At 35.6% G+C, this 27,752-nt stretch overlaps 1 protein-coding gene and 1 long non-coding RNA gene across 10 annotated transcripts; one reads left to right on the top strand and one right to left on the bottom strand.

Annotated features, from left to right (window-relative positions):
- Positions 1 to 350: 350 nt before the first annotated feature.
- On the top strand, positions 351 to 25,055 carry LOC121771728 (putative disease resistance protein RGA1). Of its 9 annotated transcripts, XM_042168585.1 has the most exons (6): positions 374 to 444; positions 536 to 588; positions 752 to 817; positions 1,143 to 1,195; positions 2,626 to 2,946; positions 22,212 to 25,055. In XM_042168585.1, exons 5-6 carry the CDS (start codon positions 2,667 to 2,669, stop codon positions 24,959 to 24,961), a joined length of 3,030 nt encoding a protein of 1,009 aa, XP_042024519.1. In that variant the 5' UTR covers positions 374 to 444; positions 536 to 588; positions 752 to 817; positions 1,143 to 1,195; positions 2,626 to 2,666; the 3' UTR covers positions 24,962 to 25,055. The 9 variants fall into 9 exon arrangements, with proteins under 9 accessions (XP_042024522.1, XP_042024521.1, XP_042024524.1 ...); XM_042168583.1 differs by having other exon boundaries at positions 355 to 588; positions 1,147 to 1,195; XM_042168582.1 differs by having other exon boundaries at positions 355 to 588.
- LOC121771733 lies at positions 10,527 to 11,593 on the bottom strand. The gene is made up of 2 exons (XR_006044206.1): positions 11,234 to 11,593; positions 10,527 to 11,013 (listed from the first exon to the last, which is right to left on the bottom strand). It is a non-coding gene; the product is annotated as an uncharacterized LOC121771733 (long non-coding RNA).
- Positions 25,056 to 27,752: the final 2,697 nt, after the last annotated feature.

Here is a 27,752-nt window from a genome sequence, read left to right as displayed (position 1 = left end):
TAAAACTTATCAATTATTAATCAATAAAGTTCGAAATAATTACAAATCCTAATATGAAAATTTGAACAGATTTAAATGCAGTTTGTAATGAAATATATTTATAATTGCATATATAGGGTTTTGCAAATTTAGGTCGAGCCTTAAAAAAACAAAGAAACTCTTTTTAAAAGAGAAATAGAAAATCTAACTATTGCAACTTCAAATTTAATTACAACTTGCATGTAACAGCCTCAAAATTCTATACATGAACTTAATAATGAAATGTTTGAAAATATGGTATTGGATTTCTACAAATATAAAACAACTTTGCAGTGAACGTTGTCTTCACATTCCAAAAGATGGAAAATGGAATCAATACTTGTATTAAAGCGAACGTTATCTTCACATTCCAAAAGATGGAAAATGGAATCAATAATTGTATTAAAGCTGGAAATAAAGATGATGGTTTGATTTCCACCTTTAAACCAAGATAAGAAAATATAAGGGAAAAATACTTTAATTGTTCTAAATTTTGTGTTGTCGTCGTCCTCTGCAGCACCTCGTTGCCACCGTCGACCGCTACACAACCATAGTTTGCCAGCCTTGCAGGTTAAGTCACGCTCTCTTATTGCTCTTTTTAGTCTTTTAATTAAATTCTGAAGTTTATTAAATAAAGATGATGGTTTGATTTCCACCTTTAAACCAAGATAAGAAAATATAAGGGAAAAATACTTTAATTGTTCTAAATTTCGTGTGTTGTCGTCCTCTGCAGCACCTCCCGGACGCTCGTTGCCACCGTCGATGACCGCTACACAACCATAGTTTGCCAGCCCTGCAGGTTAAGTCACGCTCTCTTATTGCTCTTTTCTCTTTTAATTAAACTCCGAAATTTATTAAATAAATATTCCAAAAGCTAAAAGTATAAAAGCTTGTTAAATCTTAATTTGTTGATATAAACAAAAAATTAGAAAATAACCTAACGAAATAAAGTCTGTTTTAAATTAAATGTTATATTTGCCCAGAATAAATTAAAATTTAATAAATATGTGCAGTAGGATGAAAGCGTTAAAAAATGATTCAGATTAGATTTAGGCGTAGCAGTTGATAAAAATACAATTACTGTGTAATGATGCTCTAATTAATAAATGTGTCTCTTTATTCAGCCAGCCTTAAACTTAATCTCTATCAGCCAGCAACGATTTAGTCTACCGTGCAGGTAAGTCGCGCTCTCTCATTGATTGCTCTTTTCTGTTTTCAATTTTCATATTAATTTTATTTGAAAAAATCATGTCTTAATATTAAAGATTATTAAGTGGTATTAGGTATAAGTATATGAGTATAGGTGCAAGAATTTCTTTTATTGATAAATTGCTCATAAATGTTGTTTTGTAAGTGTTGATTGATTCAATGATAGTAAACATATGATGATAGAGATACATGCTCAATTTAAAACCAACGGTTCAAGTGTTCAACCTTCAAATTGAACCGGTCAACCCGGCTTGAAACCGTTGACCAATGTGTTGAATGAACCATAACCATAACCGCAAACGCCAACTATTTTGTGGGGTTTTGGTTCCAGTTCTAAATATTTTAACGTGACTTAATAATTTAGTCCAAAGACAAAATCTCTGAATTATGGCCACCACTGTAGCCGAGACCAAATCGAAGCCGATGATGCTTCATAAATTATTCATCTCTCTTGTCTTTCTCTAAAGTTGTAGACTTGTCATTTCTCAAGCTTCCTAAATCTTTTTTACTTCACTCAGACTATGCATGCCTTGAATCATCTCTAACATGCATCAAACTCTTGCTCTAATTCTATTTTTGCTTTCTATCCATCCTCAAGCTTTCTTTCTTTCCTTCCCTGAGCTTCATTCAACTTCTTCTCCTCAAAACACAAGTCCTAATGCCTATTTGTAGAGATCCAATGTCACTTAGCTTCTACATGCACTTGCCCATTTATTTAATCTTCTTCCTTTATTCCATGTACCTACAAAATTCTGCCTAATTTATTATTCAATACTCCTTCTTCAATTGCTCTTGTAGCTTCTCTAACTTTAGTACTCAGCTCTTCGGGAACATGTCCTCACATATATGCTTCTCATTCTCTAAATCAATCCATTCATTTCCAACCACAATTGCAATATTGCTTTTGTGTTCTTTTATTGCTGACTCAGCCTTGTCAATTTCTAGCAGCTCCAACCTTCCTTCTCACTTGACCTTCATTACACTTGTTTTACCCAAGACTTATCGCAACACACCAAACTCTATACTTTTTTCAGTCTCTTAACTACAACTTCATCTTCTCTCCAATCGTCTGCACTCTTCAACCATGCTCTTTATCTCCAATATATAATGTTCTCGCAAAAATGTTGATCTTCTCCATCGATTCTTTCATTTTTGGGGTTTCTTTGTAACTTTACTTTCCAATCATTGAGACCCAAATTCGTCAATAATTACAAAGTACATGTTATAAGAAAACATAAGAATTCAATTATATTAATTAAAACGACAAAAAGATCTGAATGTTTGTCCCACATACTGCTCATCATGCAGTGAAGAGTGATCACGACTTTTCAAAAAATAAAAAACAGTTGTAGTAGTAGTGTCACTTATCTAAATCCAACCATTTGGATTGATTTTCAGGATAAATCAAAAAAAAAAAAAAACAGCTCCAAATAACATAAATGGCGGATGCTATAGTTTCAGAAGTGGTGGGGAGAATTGCAACTATGTTAGAAGATAAGATTCGGTATGAAGTCAATTTGGTTAGAGGCGTGAAGGACGAACTTCGTTATCTTTCCAAGAAGCTCAACACTATCCGACAGGTGTTGGATGATGCAGAAAAGAAAGGAGTGAAAGATGAAAGTGTCAAAAGATGGTTGAAGAAGCTCGAAGCTACGGCCTATGAGATGGATGATATTTTGGATGAATGGAACTATTCTCTTCTCAAAGATAAGGCGGAAGGTTCTAGCAGCTCCAACCTTCCTTCTCACTTGACCTTCATTACACTTGTTTTACCCAACACTTATCGCAACACACCAAACTCCATACCTTTTTTTACTCTCTTAACTACAACTTCATCTTCTCTCCAATCTTCTCCCCACTCTTCAACCATGCTCTTTATCTCCAATATATAATGTTCTCGCAAAAATGTTGATCTTCTCCATCGATTCTTTCATTTTTTGGGGTTTCTTTGTAACTTAACTTTCCAATCATTGAGACAATGTTGCATAGCCAAATTCGTCAAAAATTACAAAGTATATGTTCTAAGAAAACATAAGCATTCAATTATATTAATTAAAACGAAAAAAGATCTGAATGTTTGTCCCACATACTGCAGTGAAGAGTGATCACGACTTTTCAAAAACTAAAAAACAGTTGTAGTAGTGTCACTTATCTAAATCCAACCATTTGGATTGATTTTCAGGATAAATCCAAAAAAAAAACAGCTCCAAATAACATAAATGGCGGATGCTATAGTTTCAGAAGTGGTGGGGAGAATTGCAACTATGTTAGAAGATAAGATTCGATATGAAGTCAATTTGGTTAGAGGCGTGAAGGACGAACTTCGCTATCTTTCAGAGAAGCTCAAGTCGATCCAAATGGTGTTGGATGATGCAGAAAAGAGAGGAGTGAAAGATGAAAGTGTCAAAAGATGGTTGAAGAAGCTCGAAGCTACGGCCTATGAGATGGATGATATTTTGGATGAATGGAACTACTATTCTCTTCTCAAAGATAAGATGGAACCTAAGCAAAAGATAGGATGCTCCTTCATCAGATCTTCTTGTTTATGTTTCAAAAAAGTTTCAGTCCGTCGTGATATTGCCAAGAAAACTGAAAATGTGAAAGCTATGCTTGAACAGATTTACGAGGAGAGAAAGAAATTTGATTTTGTCATGGCTCCGCCTACAACTGATCCCGTGCCCACACCTTGGCGAGTGCAAACCACACCTTTTATTGACTTGACGAAAGTTCACGGGGTGGATATACATAACAAAAAAGAAGACATAGTGAGCAAACTAATGCTTAATGGTGGTCATACCCAAGTTTTGTCTATTGTTGGAACCGGGGGACTTGGGAAAACAACTCTTGCCAAACTTGTTTATAATGATGAACGAGTGAAGGATTGTTTTGAATTAAGAATATGGATTTGTGTTTCTGACCCATTTGACGTGGCTGGGATCGCAATTGGAATTGTTAACGAAGTGGGAAAAGAAACGATTCCCCCAAATTCCAACCAATTGACACTGGTATTAAAAAAGCTAGAGGCATCCATTTCGGGAAACAAGTTTCTTCTTGTGCTGGATGATGTTTGGACAGAAGACAACACCAAGTGGGAGCCTCTGAAAATCAGTCTCCAATGTGGTGCAGCAGGCAGTAAAATTCTGGTGACAACGAGAAAGGAAACGGTAGCTAAGATGGTCGGTACCTTAAACGATGATATGTATCACCCAAATAAGCTTAGTGAAGAAGAATGTTGGTCTTTATTGTGTGACACATCTCTTCTTGGAAAGAGTGATGAAGAATGTGGAAAATTCGAGGTGTTTGGCAAAAAAATAGCTAGAAAGTGCAATGGATTGCCTCTTGCTGCAGTTGTTTTGGGAACACTTTTGCAGTTCAAGGATTTGGAAGGATGGAAAGATGTAGAGAAGAGTGAAATATGGCAATTGGAGAATGCAAAAGTAGAGCTTTTTCCTCATTTGGTTTTAAGCTACAATGATTTGTCCCCGGCTCTTAAGCGTTGTTTTTCATATTGTGCCGTCTATCCTAAAGATCACCAAATTCATGCAAGGACTCTGATAGAAGAGTGGATGGCGCAAGGTTATCTAGGTTCTGATAGTGGAAATGGAGCACTGGAACTCAAAGGGCGAGAGAACTTGAGAAATTTAGCAATGCGTTGTTTGATTCAGGACATTGAGAAAAGTGAGTCGGGGGAGCAGATAGAAAGGTGTAAAATGCATGATATAGTACATGATTTTGCTATGTTTCTTAGGAAGAATGATGACACAGAGAGAAGTTGTCAAGCTTGTGACTCTTCATTGGTTTCTCATGTCCAAGAATATCGGAGTCTTCCGTGGGACTATGAACCACCAGTAGATGAAAGAGACGGAAGTTTTCAAGTTTGTAATTGCATGAAAAGTCTTAGGGTGTTAAGAATTAAGAAAAATGTTAGTCTTATTCCAGTAGGAATAGAAATGTTAATTCACTTGAGATGCTTGGATTTTAGTTGGATTGAATTGCCAAAGGATGACCTCGAAATCATATGCAGGCTTTATTTCTTGCAAACTCTTCTCTTATCATGTTGCGGCGTAACAGTGATACCACGAGAAATTGGAAATTTGAATCAATTAAGACGACTTGACTTAAGTATGAATGGACTAGAAGTGATTCCACAAGAAATTGGGAATTTGGTGAAGTTGAGAGAACTTGACTTAAGTCATAATTATAGAATGAAGGAGTTACCAGAGAGCATTTGTAGTTTGGTTGAACTGCAAATCTTGAAGATTGAAGGCACTCGTATCAACTGTGTGCCTGAAGCATTAGGTGAGTTAAGTAATCTCCACACACTGCAACTGTGCGAATTTAAAGTTGGAAGTGAATACAACAAGTTGGGTTTTCTGAAAACAGTATACCGTTGTCTTACCGAATCTCTACGATTGGAAATCTACTGGAGTAGTATGAGTGAAATGGAGGAATTGGTTGAGGATGCTCGACGAGCAGAGTTACAGACAGTCCTTCAAAAACTAAAATCACTCAATATATATTTCAGGGGTAGGATGAATGAAATGGAGCAATCATCATCATCATCAATGTGGATGGAGGTAGCAGAAGCTCTCGTGCCTCATCACAACTTGAAGAAATTGGTAATCAGGAGATATGAGGGCTCCAGGCTTCCGGATTTTATGTCATCACCCCACAACTATATAAAAGAGATTCATCTGACTTTTTTGAGTGAGGTGTCATCATTGCCGGCTATGGGGAAACTACCTTTCTTGGAAATTCTTCAGTTTTATCGTTTAGATGAATTGATGTTTGTGGGAAGGGAGTTTATAGGAATAGAATCTTCATGTGATGATGTTGTTGTTGCATTTCCTAAACTCGAGGTATTGAATTTTAGTAGATGCTCCAAATGGGAGGAGTGGGAGGACATGACGGAGGAGGAAGAAGAAGAAGAAGAATCTGCGGCCATCTCCATCATGCCATGTCTCACAAAATTGACTATCAGATCGTGTACGAGGTTGAAGAAGCTGCCGCATCGCCTCCTGCATAAAGTCTCCTCGTCTTTGCAGTCCTTGAGTATCATTGATTCAGCAGAGCTAGTAAAAACATACGGAGAGGACAAGGAAGGTTCAGGTTGGAGATCCATATCCCAACATAATCCCCAACTTCAACTTAAACTTCGCCTATAGGTCTAATGCAGACATTTATGTCTTTCTATTTGTTTACCTTTTTTGAGATTGAATTTGGGATTGCCATATGTATTTTTCTTCTTTAGTTGTAATTTTTTATTAGACGGATACTCTTTTTCCTTCATGCTGTTTTTTCCTCTGGGTTTTTTTTACCATGAAGGTTATAATGAGGTCCGGTCTTGAGTGATCATTCTGTGGTCTCCAAGGTTTAGGTTTTATTTTTAAGACTAAAGTCCCAAAATGGTCATTAACATATTGCGTTTTTTTTATTTTGGTCCAAAACATTATCTTTTGAATTATTCGCTCCCTTACATTTGAAATCGGATCACATTTGGTCCATTTTGGACTGTTCCGTCAAATTTTGGACGGTTTTAATTACCAGGTCACTAAGCCATCACTAACTGGGAGAAACTTATCCGTCACAAATCCGTCACTAATCCGTCACAAATTCCGTTACTAATCCTCCATTTCACTTCTCCCCTTCCCCTCTGAAATCTCATGCTCTCTACGCCATGGCAGCCGTCGTTCACACCATGACTTCCGCCATCCGCGACCCTGTGGTAGTAAGTCGCTCTCGAGTTTTCGTCTCCCTCGCCGTCGTCAACGCTATGGCCGCCGTCGTTTGCGACATGGCGGTAGTGGCGGTGACCCGCTAAGTTGTTGTCGTGACTATTCTCGGAGTGAGATCCGAGCCGGCGTGCTCCATGGCCGCTGTTGTTTTCCATTTTTTTTGTGATTATGGATTGAGAATCAATTTTAGAGGTTCAATTCTTCCATCTGGATTCCGTTTGCGCAAATTTGAGCATGCAAATCGATTCTAGGTTCCTTGGTTTTGATTTTAAAACTCGATTTTCTCTCATTTATGAATGAATCTATTGATTGCCAAATGCAATTTCTTCAACTAAAAAAAATGCATAGAAGAGAAGGGTAATAATGTCACTTTAGCTCCCACTTAAACAATAATCAAAAAATATTTGTAACGGATTAGTGATGGATTAGTGACGGATTTGTGACGGATCAGTTTCTCTCAGTTAGTGACGGATTAGTGACGGATTTGTGACCCGGTAATTAAATTTGACGGAACCGTCCAAAATGGACCAAATGTGATCCGATTTCAAATGTGAGGGACCGAATAATTCAAAAGATAATGTTTTGGACCAAAATAAAAAAAAAAACGCAATATGTTAAGGACCATTTTTGGACTTTAGTCTATTTTTAATAACATAATCATTTATCTTTTTTTAAATTGTATAAATAATATACTCCTATTTAGTAAAGCTACTCAAACTGATTGGCGACTCAAACTCTGTACCTTCTCTCAAACTCTGCAATACACGATTATTTATGGGTTGAGTCGAAAATTGGTAAGTCAATCAAATTTGATTTCGGTTAGTCCGTAATTTGAATAAAGTTAAATTAAAATTTAATGGAAATCAATCTCTTACTATTAGAATTAACAATATAAATATAATTAAAAAAAGGCTAGGAACTCGCCTAATATCTAATATAAAATTACTCATATAAGGCCCAATAATCAGCCCATTAAAATAACGGCCCGGAATAGTGTGTTGCTGTTGTACACCAATATGTTCGAAAATTGGGCTTTATCGACGGCCCAAAGGGGAAAACTCTTGTCGGCATTTCGACAAACATTGTATGGGCGTCTTGTAGAATACTCATTCACAAAATACTTCTGGGACATTTCGTCGAACTGATTTTACGCATAACAAAATTATGTTCCTTGAATATGAATCATAGATGCATTTCAGTCGGTTAATGGGCAGAATGCATATAAATTTATTTGATATAATTTCTTCTTGACATTTTGCCGATAACATTGGGGACATAGCATGAACATATGAAATTCCAAATGAAACTCGAGAATGTTAAAAAACACATTCAGAAAGCAACTAATGAAGTCAGAGATTAAATTAAACTGTTAAGATTAGTCTAATTGAAATATTCAAATTTATTTGAACAAACAAAGTTTTAATATGGCTTCTTTTTGGACCTAATCTCAGAACTGGGCTATCTTAGGAAGCCCAATCAATATTACATATGCAAATCTCATTTAATGGGCCTTTTATTAAGCCCACACAATTTAAACAGCAATATACCACAAAAAACCTCATTGAAAATCAGTGGCCCCAAAGGCCATGGCATCAATTTTGGCTAATTCATTTAATGGGCCTTAGGAATGAATATATGCCTTTAAGTTTTATAATTAAATCCATTAGGCTACTTTATAAAGCTAAAGTTATGCATTTTATAATCCAAAATTGAACAAATAACCCCAAAGGAGGCCTAATTCTTGGCCCATTCATCTATTTCAAAAAGTAATTAAAAATTAGTAGGACTACAATTTACCAGCCAGCAGAAGAGAAGAATGAGGAAACACAACTAAAATATACTGAACTCATAACTCTTGCCTCTTAACAACAAAACTGAAATCAAGCTCTCCCCATTCAAACATTACTTCAAAAACTTTCTAATTAGACTGTCAACTTAAGTCTATAAAGCTCTCATTATATATGTTGCCAAATCAATGCCACTATTCAGATTTTATAAATTCAGGTATTATAACATCATTCCACTTCTAAAAAAAATTAGCAAGTAAATGTGGTAGTATATCACATTTATAAATAGACAAAAATTTATGACAATTAAATCCTTAAATTACTTACTTATCAGGAACCCTAAACCCTAAAATCAATGCACAAGGAATGGATGGTTCGAATTAAAGTGGCAGTAATATTTTAAATGAAATATTCACATATTGTTTAAAATAAATAAGTAAACAAAAATAAAACAGATTAACCTTCCAAGTCATATTATATGTATATTATTTTTATTAATATAGTATATATAATACTAATAGATATAAATCGAATAAATTTAAGTTCACAATAAGAAATATTCGAGTTGTAAAGCATACTTTAAAGTTTATCGGTAAACCTGTGATTCATTTTTAATTTATATAGGTTTTAAATTAGATTTTTAACATATCAATATTCATAAGAGCATATTAAATCAAGGATTATCCGAGCTTGTTTAGTTCATAGATTGTTATTGTTGATATGTACATGTAATGTTAACTATGTATTACTATTAGTTGTGTACTTGTATGTTATTAATATAGATGGATCTATTAAATTCGAATCATACTTGAAGCCCAAACCATATAGGCGACTGCATTTACGAGGTGTTTATTTGAATCCCTCTATGAATAAAATCTAGCTAATTACTTTTTCAATCTATTTTCTATATTTATTAATTTTGAATGAAAGCTTGTGTTGTTCTATCACAACCAAGACTATTGGTTTGGAATAGATCTGATCATCTGAGTATATATTTTTTTCTTATAACTATTATATTCTTCATTTGAGTCAAATCATTAATTAGTGCTCTATAGAATAAGTAAATAAAGATAACAGTGTAGAGATATTTAAACATTTAATAAAATTATTAATTTATTAAAATTTATAAAGTAATTTATTCTGTAACTATCCAATCAACTACCGGTCGTCTTTAAAATATTGAAACAGAATAGGTTGTACAAATTTATTCTTTTTTATGGTCACATTGGAAAATAATGATCGTAATTATACTCATTCTGTAACAACCCACCCAAATCCCAATTGACTACTTTTGAAAGCGTGTGAGTTTATTTCCACTAAACATTCTGTTTTCGACAATAAACAATGCGAGCTATTAAAAGAGACATTAAAGTGTCCACTAATTGATGCTAATTGATTAGAGATTACAATGGTAGATACTCAAACGATAGAAATGGCCATATTATAACAACCACGTTCTTTTCCCATTTTCTCATTAATGGTGCCACCATTAATTGTAACAACCATTAATCTAGCACTATCAATCAAATAACCGCTAGTGGACTATTTAATACAGTACGCAATTAAGTTATTTTATAATTAATTATTGATTAATTAATTGTACCGCTTTAATTAGGGAGCGTATGGTGCGCTTTGTTAATTTGTAATGATGCTTGGATTAAGTAATGTTGATGAATGGCTTCGGAGACTACCTTTCTTCATTCCACCTAACCTAAAACCTAATCTCTATTATTAGTAAAGATAAAGAGATTACAAATTTGTATCAAAACCCATTCTATACCCAATGTTTCTATTATTTAAAAGATAAAGAGATTACAAATATTATAATAAAAGTAAAAATACAAAGATACAAATTGATACATGTTATAGCAAACACATTATATCTCTTAATCGCCAAACTATTAAATTAGTTTTGCCTCCATTAAACTATTAAAGCGCATTGATCGTAGCTTGAAAAAAGTGCAAAATACTATGAGAGAGAAAGAAAAATTTTGTTGAAATAATATTAGTGGATAGTTGGAACATATCATTAGTAATGTAGTGTGTGATGAAAAAATTTTATGCAAATTAGAATAGATAAATTTTTGTGGACAAAGAATATAAAATTAACAAGCATAGCGCAATTAATGATTTGCATGTGATTTTTGGGGTAAGATGGGATGAATGTTCTTGCATCACTTTGAAGAATTATTTTGCTCACTTCTGCATCACTCGACACTATAGTAGGACTACCAAATAAATGTGATTTGAAAACTTTCCCATACCTAAAAAATAAAATTAAAATTAAAATTAAAACAATCACATATATTCAAGAAAATACCCAAAAAAAAGTGAAATATAATCATTTAAATACAAGGGGTGTTAGGGGGGCAATAGCACCCCCAAATCAATTTTTTTTACTCACATTAAATATTGTGTATTTTTCAATTTTGTAGCTTTATACCTCAGTATTTATGTGCATGAGTGTGTGTATTTAGGACTCACGTGCGGCGGCGTTTGTCGACGAAGCTCTCCGGCTGGTCGGAATAAGCGGAAGAGATGAAGTGAATTGTTTCTCCGACAAAAGGGAATATTCCAAAGCTGCCCAAAGGAATCTTTGATGATTTGGTGGTGCTGTTGAAGTTCCACCAATTTCTGATTTTGCACAAGCAAAATATTGCTGCTGTCACTACCAAAATCAACAAAACCTCCATTTTTTTCCCTTTTTTTCTTTGGCTTGGTGGGATTTTTTGTATATATTGAGAGAAAGAGGGAGGGTTTGATGAAGAAGAGAATGAGACAGAAAATAAGTGAAAAGGGGAAAAGAAATTGAGGTGTGAGTCAGTACATATTGCCTTGAGAAAGTGTGTGATTTTGTATAGTTTGCTATACAAAAAATAGAACCCTATGCTTATAGAAGAGAATGTTTTTGAGTTCATTTTTTTATTGCAGGCAATCTGTTTCATTTTCACTTTACTTATTTGATCCACACTAATCATTACTTTATCATTAACTTAAATGGACTATATATTTATAATTTACATGATTATTGTAGGTTACTTAATAATTTATATGATGATTGCAGGTTACTTTATGTCATAATGCTTATATTTTTATTTTCTATAGTTAGATATTTAGAGATAATTAAATTAAGACGAACAATCAATCCCTAGAATTAGGGAAATTAATTAATTAATATCATAATTCAGCAATAGTTTAAGTAACAAAAAATATGACTATAAGATACTCCTCCTAGTTTATATATAACTTTAATTAAATGCATTACAATATACACCCCAATCAACTTTACAATGAGATTCTCTACCTCCCACCAAGATAAACCTTCTTTCCATCATTGTTAAAATTATACTCATACACTATTATTGTTTTATTATTTTTCTTGATTGGAATGATGAAAGTGTTTTTTAACACATAAAAAAGAATTTGATTACTAAAAAATGTCCCCACTGAAATGATTGAATGGTGGGTACAATATGAGTGGGATTTATGAGAGGAATCCCCTCGTGCATTCATGTGACCATACACACCATAATAAAATCCAATACACTCCATATTTATCTCATATAATAATTTCGTATTTTATTTTATTCAAATACACTTTAATTTTATTAGAATTTATGAGCTTTTTCTTCTATATATGTTGACTATTTTGTTGGTGTACGTGTGATCCAAAAGGGGGAAAGGAAATTATATTAAATCTCTATTATTCTTTGTTGGTCAAGATTTATTATTTCGTGAATGCATGTGGCTTGAACGGCTACCTCTCTTTAAATAATTGGGAAGTTAAGGTTGTTGATAATTGTCATTAAGAGTAATGGCATTCATTCTTGTAGCCAAAAGCAAAGCTATTAGTTGAGGGACCATTGGATATTCGAACCTTTTCTAGTGTTCATGTATTTATAATCAAATAACAAGAATTCTTGAATGAATATAGTGTGTGTTTTTGTGATTGTGACATGTAATATTGATTTTAAAGAAAGAGATTAGAAATAAAAAAAATTATATCAAAGTGGCCAAGAGAAATTTTAAACCCTTGTGCCTAGCAATATTGTTTTTCACTTTCAAAATTAATTCAGAATTAATTCCACATATTATTTGATCAACACATATTAGATATATCATATATGTGTATAAGTTAGTGTTCAATTATAATCTCATAATATAAATAGAGTCATGATACAGTGTATATATAAGACCTTTTAATTTTATGACTTTCAAATGCCTTCTTTGACTGCCGGCGCAGCTACAAATAATAAAATTATAAATCGAATCATCTACACTTTTCAAACTAAGGAAGGCTTTTCAAATAGGAAAAAGATGTCACTCCAAGTTGCTCATTAGACTAGAATTATTCTACACCTATATCGAACGCACATATTTGGGATTAATTAATCAACCTAATCGCTTGCACTGAACATGTTTGCGACGTATAGTTCACAGTCAGTTGAACACTTGTTCCATGAACTAACTTTCGAAGAAATTAAATTCCTGCGGAAGCGCGGGAATAAAAGATCATCTACTATGCGAGCTTACCTAATCCGTCGTCAAATTATCCTCTGAATAATTCTAATTTAACAACACATCAATTGATTAATCCATCCAAGTTTATGTTGAAGAGACGATAAACAAGGATTAAATATCTATAACGTTAGAGGCCTCTAAAGTGATAGAATCTAACAATAAACACATCAACGATGTCAAAACGTGAATTCAAAGGTGCAGATACATTCAAACAAGTCTAGTCACAACTTGGAGCAACATAAAGAGCTTAGCCTAAACACATGGTAATAATAACAATTAAAACCGTAGGAAGCGTGCTCTTGTTGAGTGGAATGGAGATATGGAGATAGATCGTCGGAATGGAATTTCTTCCTTCTCTTCTTCCTCCTCTCTTTCTCTCCTTTCTTCTCACTTTTCCCCCACTGTAAAAAAAACGTGCCAGACGTCACACCCCCTGACCCCTTTTCAATCACTTCTTTTTGTCTTTTTAAAAAAACCGTCACATCAACTCTCTCTCCTCTCCTTTTCTTTTTTTTTCTTCTGCCAGCGAACTGCCTCCTCCCTTGGGAAAGGAAACTGACGCACAAAAATGCAAATTGCAGTTATAATTGATCCACCCTGCCGGGTGGATTATTTGGCACAAAATTCACCCAGCCGGGTGACCAATTTTAAGGACTTGCTGCAATTTTCGTGTCTAAACATCATACCCAGCCGGGTGGATTATTAAGCATAAAATACACCCGGCCGGGTGACCATCTCTGAGAGCTTTCTGCACAGCTTTTCACCCTCCGAGCTTCATTCTTTATTCCACCATTTATTCCTCTTCCTACACCACAAAACATACTTTTGCAAGCATCAAACTATATAAATCATATAAAGTTAGGGGAATAAAAATGAACAATATGATTCACATCGAATCATCTCTAACATGCATCAAACTCTTGCTCTAATTCAATTTTTGCTTTGTATCCATCCTCAAGCTTTCTTTCTTTCCCTCCCTGAGCTTCATTCAACTTCTTGTCCTCAAAACACAAGGCCTAATGCCTATTTGTAGAGATCCAATGTCACTTAGCTTCTACACTTGCCCATTTATTTAATCTTCTTCCTTTATTTATTCCATGTACCTACAAAATTCTGGCTAATTTATTCTTCAATACTCCTTGTTCAGTTGCTCTTGTATCTTCTCTAACTTTAGTACTGATCTCTTCGGGAACATGTCCTCACATATATGATATATGGTTCTGATTCTCTAAATCAATCCATTCATTTCCAACGACAATTGCAATATTGCTTTTGTGTTTTGCTTGTTCTTTTATTGCTGACTCAGCCTTGTCAATTTCTAGCAGCTCTAACCTTCCTTCTCACTTGAGCTTGATTACACTTGTTTTACCCAACACTTATCGCAACACACCAAACTCCATACTTTTTTTTAGTCTCTTAGGGCATCCACAATGGGACGTCCGATGGCACGCCCGATGCGTGCCATCGTCCGCCCCATTGTGGGTGCCCGACATCGTCCGCGCCATTGTGGGCACGACGGACGATGGGCGCGGACGATAGGCCATCGTCCTCGCCATCGGGCGCCCCATTGCGGGATCAGCAGACGATGGTCGCGGATGATGCCATGCGTTTTGGATTTTTTTTTATCGAAACCTCGTTTCTCATTCACTTGTTCATACGAACATCTCGCCTCTCTCGTTTCGCTCACATTTCTACCTATCTCACATACCAAAATGAACCACGACGATGACACCACTAGTTCTAGCTCCTCGAAGTTGGGTAGTTCGCACTCGGAGACCTCGGCAGCCTTAGATGCAGCCGTTGAAGAGGCCATGGCGGAATGCTTACTCGAACTACAGCAGCGAAGCAGATCCGCAGGTCTATTCGACGTCGGACGTTTGTTAGACGCGACCACGCGACAGCTCACCAACGTCTGGTTGAAGACTATTTTGCCGATCAACCACGGTGGGGACCGACTGTTTTCCGCTGGTGGTTTAGAATGCCGCGTTACCTATTTCTCAGCATTATCCGGACGTTGTCATCACGTGATGAATACTTCACGTATCGGGAAGACGGCATCGACAGACCCGGTCTTACACCGTTGCAAAAGTGCACGGCTGCACTCCGTCAGTTGGCCTACGGCACCACGACGGACATTTTCGACTAGTACATCCACGTCGGGGAAACAACAGGCCGGGAGTGCTTGAAGAGATTTTGTAGGGGAATTGTGGAGGCCTACGGCGACACATATTTGTACAAGCCGACTGCCGATGATTGTCTGGGCCTGATGAAGATGCACGAGACGGCGCACGGCTTTTCTGGGATGCTAAGGAGCATCGACTGTATGCACTGGGAGTGGAAGAATTGTCTGACGGCGTGGAGAGGCCAATTCACTAGTGGATACAAGGGCAGCCACTCGACTTTGATCCTCGAAGCCGTCGCTGACCATCGGCTCTGGATCTGGCATGCGTACTTCGGCGTAGCCGGGTCGAACAGACACCAACGTCCTCAACTCCTCCACCCTCTTCGCCGAGCAATGCAACGGCAACGGCCCGGCCATCGAGTTCACTGCCAACATGCGCCGATACCACATGAGGTACTACTTGACCGATGTCATATACCCACGGTGGCCTGTTTTTTTGAAGACGATCAGCTGTCCAATGGGTGAGAAGAGGGTTTTATTTGCGCAAAAGCAGGAGTCGGCGCGGAAGGATGTCGAGCGGGCATTTGGTGTGCTCCGATCACGGTGGGCCGTTGTGAGAGGGCCGGCTCGTCTTTGGTTCAAGGAAGTCATCGCCGACGTCATGTATGCGTGCATTATCATGCACAACATGATAGTCGAGGATGAAGGTGGGAGCATCACCGAGTGGAACAATGATGACGGTGCATCTAGCTCGTCCAGCACGGCGACCGAGCCCTCCGCTAGAGGATTACCGTCGGCTTCAATGAGGTTCTAGCTAGACAGGCCTCAATGCGCAACCAATAAGACCATGCGCAACTCATGAACGACATGATTGAAGAAGTGTGGGCCCGTAACCACCGTCGTTGAGTTTGCGTATTTTTTTTAATTCGTATTGTAATGTATTAAATTTTATATATGAAATGAAGTTTTTTCCTAATTTTTTGTTATTTAAATATTCAAATAAAATAAAATGCATAGGGCGCGCCATAGGGCGCCCCATTGCAGGTGGGGTGTTAAGGATGAAGTTCCTTAACGATAGAAAATCACGTCAAACGTCGCGGGAACTTCGCCCGTCAATCAATCCGGCGTCGAAATTTAGGGTTTGTGCTTTGTGCACGAGAGAAAAACGATAAATTGCTTAAAAAAAGTATTTTGTTTCTTGATTGATCAAAATAAATAACAATGTCCACTATTTATAATAGTAGATACCCTAACTTAAGGTACAAGAAAATAATCCTAATAAATATGAAAAGATATGGTAAATCAATAACTAACTAATTAATAAAGATATGAGGATATTATTGAAGATATGCTCGTATCATGGGGGTAGGAGGATAAAGCTGCTGACGTAGTGCGCCATAGGGATGCGCTTAACTATAACTTCATCTTCTCTCCAATCTTCTCCGCCCTCTTCAACCATGCTCTTTATCTCCAATATATAATGTTCTCGCAAAAATGTTGATCTTCTCCATCGATTCTTTCATTTTTTGGGGTTTCTTTGTCATTTAACTTTCCAATCATTGAGACAATGTTGCATTGCCAAATTCGTCAAAAATTACAAAGTATATGTTCTAAGAAAACATAAGAATTCAATTGTATTAATTAAAACGAAAAAAAGATCTGAATTTTTGTCCCACATACTGCTCATCATGCAGTGAAGAGTGATCAAGACTTTTCAAAAAATAAAAACAGTTGTAGTAGTGTCACTTTTCTAAATCCAACCATTTGGATTGATTTTCAGGATAAATCCAAAAAAAACAGCTCCAAATAACATAAATGGGGGATGCTATAGTGTCAGACGTGGTGGGGAGAATTGAAACTATGTTAGAAGATAAGATTCGGTATGAATTAAATTTGGTTAGAGCCGTGAAGGACGAACTTCGTTACCTTTCGGAGAAGCTCAAGTCGATCCAAATGGTGTTGGATTATGCAGAAAAGAGAGGAGTGAAAGACAAAAGTGTCAAAAAATGGTTGAAGAAGCTCGAAGCTACGGCCTATGAGATGGAGGATATTTTGGATGAATGGAACTATATTCTTCTCAAAGATAAGGCGGAAGGTTCAGCTGAGCCTGAGCCTGAGCAAAAGATAGGATGCTCCTTCATCAGATCTTCTTGTTTATGTTTCAAGAAAGTTTCAGTCCGTCGTGATATTGCCAAGAAAATTGAAAATGTGAAAGCTTTGCTTGAACAGATTTACAAGGAGAGAAAGGAATTTGATTTTGTCATGGCTCCGCCTACAACTGATCCCGTGCCCACACCTTGGCGAGTGCAATCCACACCTTTTGTTGACTTGACGAAAGTTCACGGGGTGGATATACATAACAAAAAAGAAGACATAGTGAGCAAACTAATGCTTAATGGTGGTCATACCCAAGTTTTGTCTATTGTTGGAACCGGGGGACTTGGGAAAACAACTCTTGCCAAACTTGTTTATAATGATAAACGAGTGAAGGATTGTTTTGAATTAAGAATATGGATTTGTGTTTCTGACCCATTTGACGTGGCTGGGATCGCAATTGGAATTGTTAACGAAGTGGGAATAGAGAAGATTCCTCGGGATTCCAACCAATTGGCACTGGTATTAGAAAAGCTAGAGGCATCCATTTCGGGAAAAAAGTTTCTTCTTGTGCTGGATGATGTTTGGACAGAAGACAACACCAAGTGGGAGCCTCTGAAAATCAGTCTCCAATGTGGTGCAGCAGGCAGTAAAATTCTGGTGACAACGAGAAAGGAAACGGTAGCTAAGATGGTCGGTACCTTAAACGATGATATGTATCACCCAAATAAGCTTAGTGAAGAAGAATGTTGGTCTTTATTGTGTGACACATCTCTTCTTGGAAAGAGTGATGAAGAATGTGGAAAATTCGAGGTGTTTGGCAAAAAAATAGCTAGAAAGTGCAATGGATTGCCTCTTGCTGCAATTGTTTTGGGAACACTTTTGCAGTTCAAGGATTTGGAAGGGTGGGAACATGTAGAGTGCAATTATTAATCAATAAAGTTCGAAATAATTACAAATCCTAATATAAAAATTTGAACAGATTTAAATGCAGTGTGTAATGAAATATATTTATAATTGTATATATAGGGTTTGTAAATTTAGATCGAGCCTTAAAAAACAAAGAAACTCTTTTTAAAAGAGAAATAGAAAATCTAACTATTGCAACTTCAAATTTAATTACAACTTGCATGTAACAGCCTCAAAATTCTATATATGAACTTATTAAATGAAATGTTGGAAAATATGGTCTTGTATTTCAACAAATATAAAACGACAAAAATGTAAAGGTTTGCTGCCCCACAAACAACTTTGCAGTGAACGTTATCTTGACATTCCAAAAGATGGAAAATGGAATCAATAATTGTATTAAAGCCGAAAATAAAGATGATGGTTTGATTTCCACCTTTAAACAAAGATAAGAAAATAGTATAAGGGAAAAATACTTGTCCAAATTCAGGTTGTAGCCAAGCTAGTGAAAATAGTCACTGTCTGTATAGCCAATCCTGTGTTCTATTCAAGATCAAATGGCTGATGCTGTGATTTCAATTGTTGTGGAGAGAGTCGCAACTATCATTCAAGATCAGATTCGGTATGAAGTCAATTTGGTGAGAGGGGTCGAGAAGGAGCTTCTCGAGCTTTCTAAGAAGCTCGAGATGATCAGGAAGGTGTTGGATGATGCAGGAAAGAGAGGAGTGAACGATCAAAGTGTCAAAAGTTGGCTGAAGAAGCTTGAAGCTACGGCTTATGAGATGGAAGTTTGTGATTCTTCATTGGTTTCTCATGTCCAAGAATATCAGAGTCTATCGTGGGAACTTCCCGTTTGTTGGTATCGGTGGTGCACACACGAACTCCATATTAGTATGATATTGTCCGCTTTGAGCAAAGCCCTCACGGTTTTGCTCTTGGGGTACTCACCAAAAGGCCTCATGCTAGTGGAGTTGGGGAAGCCCATTTTTATGCTTGCAACTCTTGTTCGTTATCCGATGTGGGATATGGTTTGCTTCAGCACAATTCACCACACTGTTGATGAAAGAGTTGACAATAAAAACAATATGATTTTGCATACCAAGTCAATATAGTAATATTTTAATTAATGTCAAATGATGCTCCAATTAATTAATTAAATATTGATGTCTGATAACGATCTAACTAATTAATTAATTAACCTTGATCGATGACTTGGTTATCGGCATCGGCATCGGCACTATCTCTGAAATTTCCAATATAGGTGCCCAAGAGTCTTATCGTTTCCACCTAACTCCCAAACTCTATTATCACTATTAGTTGAATTAGTTTTGTCTCGATTAAATTATTAAAACGTAACAACCATAACTCAAATTAGGTTCATTCTTCACAGATTAGAGGTTGTTGATGTAGTTCATACTTGAAAGCGTTGACAATTGTAACATGTGGGCATGTGATTAGATACGAAATTGGCGTACCAGTTCAATAAAATATCATTAATGTCTAATTAATTAATGTTGATGAGCTGTTAGCCGGCTGTATTATTAATTTTCAAGTAGATTGCAGAGTCCTTATTTATTCAGCATTAATCGCTGTTACTACATTTGCCTAAAAAAGCAACGATTTTACCTAAAAAGCAGCTCGTTGTCGTCCTCTGCAGCACCTCTCGGACTTTCGTTGCCACCGTCGACGACCGCTACACAACCATAGTTTGCCAGCCGTGCAGGTTAAGTCACGCTCTCTTATTGCTCTTTTCAGTCTTTTAATTAAACTCTGAGGTTTATTAAATAAAGATTCCAAAACCTAAAAGTATAAAAACTTCTTAAATCTTAATTTGTTGAAAAAATTAGAAAATAATCTAACGAAATAAAGTTTGTTTTAAATTAAATGTTATATTTGCCCAGAATCAATTAAAATTTAATAAATATGAAAGCGTTAAAAAATGATTCAGACTAGATTAAGGCGTAGCAGTTGATATAAATATAATTACTCTCTAATGATGCTCTAATTAATTAATTAATTAATGTGTCTCTTTATTCAGCCAGCCTTAAACTTAATCTCTATCAGCCAGCAACGATTTAGTCTACCGTGCAGGTAAGTCGCGCTCTCTCAATGATTGCTCTTTTCTGTTTTCAATTTTCATATTAATTTTATCCGTACTGAATTTGAAAAAATGGTATTAGGTATAACTATATGAGTACAGGTGTAAGAATTTCTTTTATTCATAAATTGCTCATAATTGTTGTTTTGTACAGTAGTTTGATTCAATGATAGTCAACATATGATGATAGAGATACATGCTCAATTTAAAACCAACGGTTCAACCTTCAAATTGAACCGGTCAACCCGGCTTGAAATCGTTGACCAATGTGTTGGATGAACCATAACCCTAACCGCAAACGCCAACTATTTTTTCCAGTTTTGGTTCCAGTTCTAAATATTTCAACATGACTTAGTAATTTAGTCCAAAGACAAAATCTCTGAATTATGGCCACCACTGTAGCCGATACCAAATCGAAGCCGATGCTTCACAAAATTATTCATCTCTCTTTCTCTAAAGTTGTAGACTTGTCATTTCTCAAGCTCTTCTCCATTGTCCTAATTCCTAAATCTTTTTTACTTCACTCAGACTATGCATGCCTTGAATCATCTCTAACATGCATCAAACTCTTGCTCTAATTCTATTTTTGCTTTCTATCCATCCTCAAGCTTTCTTTCTTTCCCTCCCTGAGCTTCATTCAACTTCTTGTCCTCAAAACACAAGGCATAATGCCTATTTGTAGAGATCCAATGTCACTTAGCTTCTACACTTGCCCATTTATTTAATCTTCTTCCTTTATTCCATGTACCTACAAAATTCTGGCTAATTTATTATTCAATACTCCTTGTTCAATTGCTCTTGTAGCTTCTCTAACTTTAGTACTGAGCTCTTCCGGAACATGTCCTCACATATATGCTTCTCATTCTCATTTCCAACGACAATTGCAATATTGCTTTTGTGTTTTAGCTTGTTCTTTTATTGCTGACTCAGCCTTGTCAATTTCTAGCAGCTCCAACCTTCCTTCTCACTTGAGCTTCATTACACTTGTTTTACCCAAGACTTATCGCAACACACCAAACTCTATACTTTTTTCAGTCTCTTAACTACAACTTCATCTTCTCTCCAATCGTCTGCACTCTTCAACCATGCTCTTTATCTCCAATATATAATGTTCTCGCAAAAATGTTGATCTTCTCCATCGATTCTTTCATTTTTGGGGTTTCTTTGTAACTTTACTTTCCAATCATTGAGACCCAAATTCGTCAATAATTACAAAGTACATGTTATAAGAAAACATAAGAATTCAATTATATTAATTAAAACGACAAAAAGATCTGAATGTTTGTCCCACATACTGCTCATCATGCAGTGAAGAGTGATCACGACTTTTCAAAAAATAAAAAACAGTTGTAGTAGTAGTGTCACTTATCTAAATCCAACCATTTGGATTGATTTTCAGGATAAATCAAAAAAAAAAAAACAGCTCCAAATAACATAAATGGCGGATGCTATAGTTTCAGAAGTGGTGGGGAGAATTGCAACTATGTTAGAAGATAAGATTCGGTATGAAGTCAATTTGGTTAGAGGCGTGAAGGACGAACTTCGTTATCTTTCCAAGAAGCTCAACACTATCCGACAGGTGTTGGATGATGCAGAAAAGAAAGGAGTGAAAGATGAAAGTGTCAAAAGATGGTTGAAGAAGCTCGAAGCTACGGCCTATGAGATGGATGATATTTTGGATGAATGGAACTATTCTCTTCTCAAAGATAAGGCGGAAGGTTCGGCTGAGCCCGAGCCTGAGCCTGAGCCTGAGCAAAAGATAGGATGCTCCTTCATCAGATCTTCTTGTTTAGGTTTCAAGAAAGTTTCAGTCCGTCGTGATATTGCCAAGAAAATTGAAAATGTGAAAGCTATGCTTGAACAGATTTACGAGGAGAGAAAGGAATTTGATTTTGTCATCGCTCTGCCTACAACTGATCCCGTGCCCACACCTTGGCGAGTGCAATCCACACCTTTTGTTGACTTGACGAAAGTTCACGGGGTGGATATACATAACAAAAAAGAAGACATAGTGAGCAAACTAATGCTTAATGGTGGTCATACCCAAGTTTTGTCTATTGTTGGAACCGGGGGACTTGGGAAAACAACTCTTGCCAAACTTGTTTATAATGATGAACGAGTGAAGGATTGTTTTGAATTAAGAATATGGATTTGTGTTTCTGACCCATTTGACGTGGCTGGGATCGCAATTGGAATTGTTAACGAAGTGGGAAAAGAAACGATTCCCCCAAATTCCAACCAATTGGCACTGGTATTAAAAAAGCTAGAGGCATCCATTTCGGGAAAAAAGTTTCTTCTTGTGCTGGATGATGTTTGGACAGAAGACAACACCAAGTGGGAGCCTCTGAAAATCAGTCTCCAATGTGGTGCAGCAGGTAGTAAAATTCTGGTGACAACGAGAAAGGAAACGGTAGCTAAGATGGTCGGTACCTTAAACGATGATATGTATCACCCAAATAATCTTAGTGAAGAAGAATGTTGGTCATTATTGTGTGACACATCTCTTCTAGGAAAGAGTAATAAGGAATATGGAAAATTTGAGGTGTTCGGCAAGAAAATAGCTAGAAAGTGCAATGGATTGCCTCTTGCTGCAATTGTTTTGGGAACACTTTTGCAGTTGAAGGATTTGGAAGGATGGAAAGATGTAGAGAAGAGTGAAATATGGCAATTGGAGAATGCAAAAGTAGAGCTTTTTCCTCATTTGGTTTTAAGCTACAATGATTTGTCCCCTGCTCTTAAGCGTTGTTTTTCATATTGTTCCGTCTATCCTAAAGATCGCCAAATTCATGCAAGGACTCTGATAGAAGAGTGGATGGCGCAAGGTTATCTAGGCCCTGATAGTGGAAACAGTGCACTGGAGCTCAAAGGGCGAGAGAACTTGAAGAATTTAGCAATGCGTTGCTTGTTTCAAGACATTGAGGAAAGTGAGTCGGGGGAGCAGATAGAATGGTGTAAAATGCATGATATAGTACATGATTTTGCTCTATTTCTTAGGAAGAATGATTGCAAGGAGAGAAGTTGTCAAGTTTGTGATTCTTCATTGGTTTCTAATGTCCAAGAATATCGGAGTGTATCGTGGGACTGGGACTACGAACCTCCTGTTGATGAAAGAGACGGAAGTTATAAAGTTTGTGATTGCATGAAAAGTCTTAGGGTGTTAAGAATTGAGAGTCTTATTCTAGTAGGAATAGAAATGTTAATTCACTTGAGATGGTTGGAGGTTCGTGGTGTTGCATTGGCCAAGGATGACCTCGAAATCATATGCAGGCTTTATTTCTTGCAAACTCTTCTCTTATCAAAGTGCGACCTAACAGTGATACCACGAGAAATTGGAAATTTGAATCAATTAAGACGACTTGACTTAAGTGAGAATTATAGAATGGAGGAGTTACCAGGGAGCGTGTGTAGTTTGATTGAATTGCGATCTCTTTCCTTAGAAAGGTGCTCTCTAGAAGTGATTCCACAAGAAATTGGGAATTTGGTGAAGTTAAGAGAACTTGACTTAAGTCATAATTATAGAATGGAGTTACCAGAGAGCATTTGTAGTTTGGTTGAACTGCAAATCTTGAAGATAGAAGGCACTCGTATCAACTGTGTGCCTGAAGCATTAGGTGAGTTAAGTAATCTCCGCACACTGGAACTGAGCGAATTTAAAGTTGGAAGTCAATACAACAAGTTGGGTTATCTGAAAAAATTATACCGTCATCTTACCGAATCTCTAGAATTGGAAATCTACTGGAGTAGTATGAGTGAAATGGAGGAATTGGTTGAGGATGCTCGACAAGCAGAGTTACCGACAGTCCTTCCAAAACTAGAATCACTCAATATATATTTCAGTGTTAAGGTGAATGAAATGGAGCAATCATCATCATCATCAATGTGGATGGAGGTAGCAGAAGCTCTCGTGCCTCATCACAACTTGAAGAAATTGTTAATCGTGGGATATAAGGGCTCCAAGCTTCCGCATTTGATGTCATCATCCTTCAACTTTATAAAAGAGATTCGTCTGGAAGGGTTGAGTGAGGTGTCATCATTGCCGGCTATGGGGAAACTACCTTTTTTGGAAACTCTCTTTATTTGTGAAGTGGAGCAATTGATGTTTGTGGGAAGGGAGTTTTTAGGAATAGAATCTTCATGTGATGATGTTGTTGTTGCATTTCCTAAACTCAAGGTATTGGGTTTTAGTGATTGCTCCAAATGGGAGGAGTGGGAGGACATAACGGAGGAAGAAGAAGATTCTGCGGCCATCTCCATCATGCCATGTCTCACTAAGTTGCGTATCAATTGGTGTAAGAGTTTGAAGCAGCTGCCGCATTGCCTCCTGCATAAAATCTCCTCGTCTTTGCAGTCCTTGAGTATCATTGATTCAACAGAGCTAATAAAAACATACGGAGAGGACAAGGAAGGTTCAGCTTGGAGATCCATATCCCAATATAATCCCCAACTTCGACTTTACCCAAAAGTCTAATGCAAATATTTATGCTTTTCTGTTTGTTTACCTTTTTGAGATTGAATTTGGGATTATGATATGTATTTTTTGGTTTAATCATAAATTTTTATTAGACGGATATTTAGTAGAGCTACTTAAACTAATTGGCGACTCAAAACTCAATATCTTCTCTCAAACTCTCCGAATACATAGAGTGAAACTCGTTTGTTAAATATAGATTAAAAAAATGATCCATTCCTGCTTTGTGTTGAAGAAGAAGAAGAACAACAAAATAGGTAAACGGAAGAAAACAAACTATGCAAAGAGAAGAAAAGAAATTAACTAACAACTTCACTAAATGCTGAGTGCTGCGATACGGCACCAACGACCACACACTTAAATCTCTTTGATAATTTTACATTTAATCTCTTTTAAACAATAGTTTTTTTATTGTAAAATTTGCTTTAGAATTTTATCGAAATAGATCTATGTTCCATTTTAATTACCACAAATATATTAAATAATCATAAAATATTTCTATACTATATTAAATCACTCCTCAAGACTCGTCAAATATCGTTCTTATTTATTTTTTAAATTTGTATACTAATTTTAGTATATTGCATGTATTATAAATGAAGAACTATTAGGAATAAAACAAATACACATATTAATATAGGGTCTTGTTAGGTTGAGATTTTTTAGCTTAATTGAGAATTGAGATGCATTTTCAGCCACTCATTTTGAAATGTCAACTGCAAGTAGATTATGTCAACTAAGGGGTATTATCGTCATTTCATTTCAATAGCCAGAATATCAAATGTCAACAACTCGTATTAAAATGTCAACAACTAAAAAAAATTTAATTTTTTAAATTTTTTAAATTTTTTTTAATTTTTTTTAATTTTTTTTTAAAATTTCGCTCGATGTCAACTACGATGTGTAGTCTGCACATCAAATGTCAATAGCTCTGCACATCAAATGTCAACAGCTTATAATTGACATTATATATGTGTAGTTGACATGAATTGTATATGTAGTTGACATTATATGTGTGTAGTTGACATGAATTGTATATGTAGTTGACATTACATGTGTGTAGTTGACATGAATTGTATATGTAGTTGACAAAAAATAAAAAAAAATAAAAAAATAAAAAATCGAAAAAAAAAATAATTTTTTAAAAAAAAATAAAAAAAAATATTTATTAAATAAAATATATGATGAAATTACAAATATGCCCTTTCACAATTAATTAATGTAAAAATATTTTCCATGTGGCAAATTCTGGACCACTCATTTAATAAAAATGAGTGGCTTATAATGCATCTCAATTCTCAATTAGGCTAAAAAATCTCAATTGATCACAACCCTATTAATATATACTATTTTTAACCGGATTAGCTAGTTGGCTAGTTTGAAATACAAGTATTTATGGTTTGAGTAAAAAATTTGCAAGTCAATCAGCCCAAAAGCCCGATTAAAATAAGGGCCCGGAATAGTGTGTTGCTGTTGTACATAAATCCGTTCGAAAATTGGGCTTTAGCCCAAAGGGGAAAACTTTAGTCGGCATTTCGACAAACATTTTATGGGCGTATTAATCACAAAATGCTTGTGGGACATTTCGTCGAACTGATTATACGCACAACAAAATTATGTTCTTTGAATATAAATCACAGATTCATTTCAGTGAGTTAATGGGCAGAATGCATATAGATAGATTTATTTGATATAATTTCTTCTTGACATTTTGCCGAAAACATTGGGGACATATCATGAACATATGAAATTCCAAATGAAACTCGAGAATGTCAAAAAACACATTCAGAAAGCAACTAATGAAGGCAGAGATTTAGTTAACTGTTAAGATTAGTCTAATTGAAATACTTAAATTTTATTTGATCAAACAAAGTTTTAATATGGCTTCTTTTTGGATCTAATCTCAGAACTGGGCTATCCTAGGAAGCTCAATCAATATTATATATGCAAATCTTATTTAATGAGAGCATAGTAAAAACACTATCAATCAAATAACCGCTAGTGGACTATTTAATACAGTACGCGATTAAGTTATTTTATAATTAATTATTGATTAATTAATTGTACCGCTTTAATTAGGGAGCGTATGGTGCGCTTTGTTAATTTGTAATGATGCTTGGATTAAGTAATGTTGATGAATGGCTTCGGAGACTACCTTTGTTCATTCCACCTAACCTAAAACCAAATCTCTATTATTAGTAAAGATAAAGAGATTACAAATTTGTATCAAAACCCATTCTATATCCAATGTTTCCATTATTAAAATGATAAAGAGATTACAAATATTATCATAAAAGTAAAAATACTAAGATACAAATTGACCCATGTTATAGCAAACACATTATATCTCTTAATCGTCAAACTATTAAATTAGTTTTGCCTCCATTAAACTATTAAAGCGCATTGATCATAGCTCGAAAAAAGTGCAAAATACTATGAGAGAGAAAGAAAAATTTTGTTGAAATAATATTAGTGGATAGTTGGAACATATCATTAGTAATGTAGTGTGTGATAGAAAAAATTTTATACAAATTAGAATAGATAAATTTTTGTGGACAAAGAATATAAAATTAACAAGCATAGCGCAATTAATGATTTGCAAGAATTTGGTTATTAAAATGCTTATTTGTTACTCAACTGCATATTATTGTTTTTATTTAGTACAGTAATTAACATTGATTCACTGATAGTGATGTATGGCTAAATCAGAACATATGATTCGGCTAAATTGTAACCTGAACAATCTGACTGGGATGTTTGTTTAACAAATAAATACTATTCCTCTATTTGT

The sequence above is a fragment of the Salvia splendens genome, chromosome 16, assembly GCF_004379255.2.
Source record: "Salvia splendens isolate huo1 chromosome 16, SspV2, whole genome shotgun sequence".
Lineage (NCBI taxonomy): Eukaryota > Viridiplantae > Streptophyta > Magnoliopsida > Lamiales > Lamiaceae > Salvia > Salvia splendens.
The sequence above is the reverse complement of the archived record's forward strand: the minus strand, read 5'-3'. Positions and strand labels throughout refer to the sequence as shown.

Bases quoted from the DNA above. Each gene is read 5' to 3' on its own strand.
- LOC121771728 (XM_042168583.1), top strand. From the start codon at position 2,667: ATGGCGGATGCTATAGTTTCAGAAGTGGTGGGGAGAATTGCAACTATG. The intron at 2,947-22,211 runs GTTCTAGCAGCT...ATAAGGCGGAAG, and splicing joins TCTCAAAGATAAGGCGGAAG to GTTCGGCTGAGCCCGAGCCT.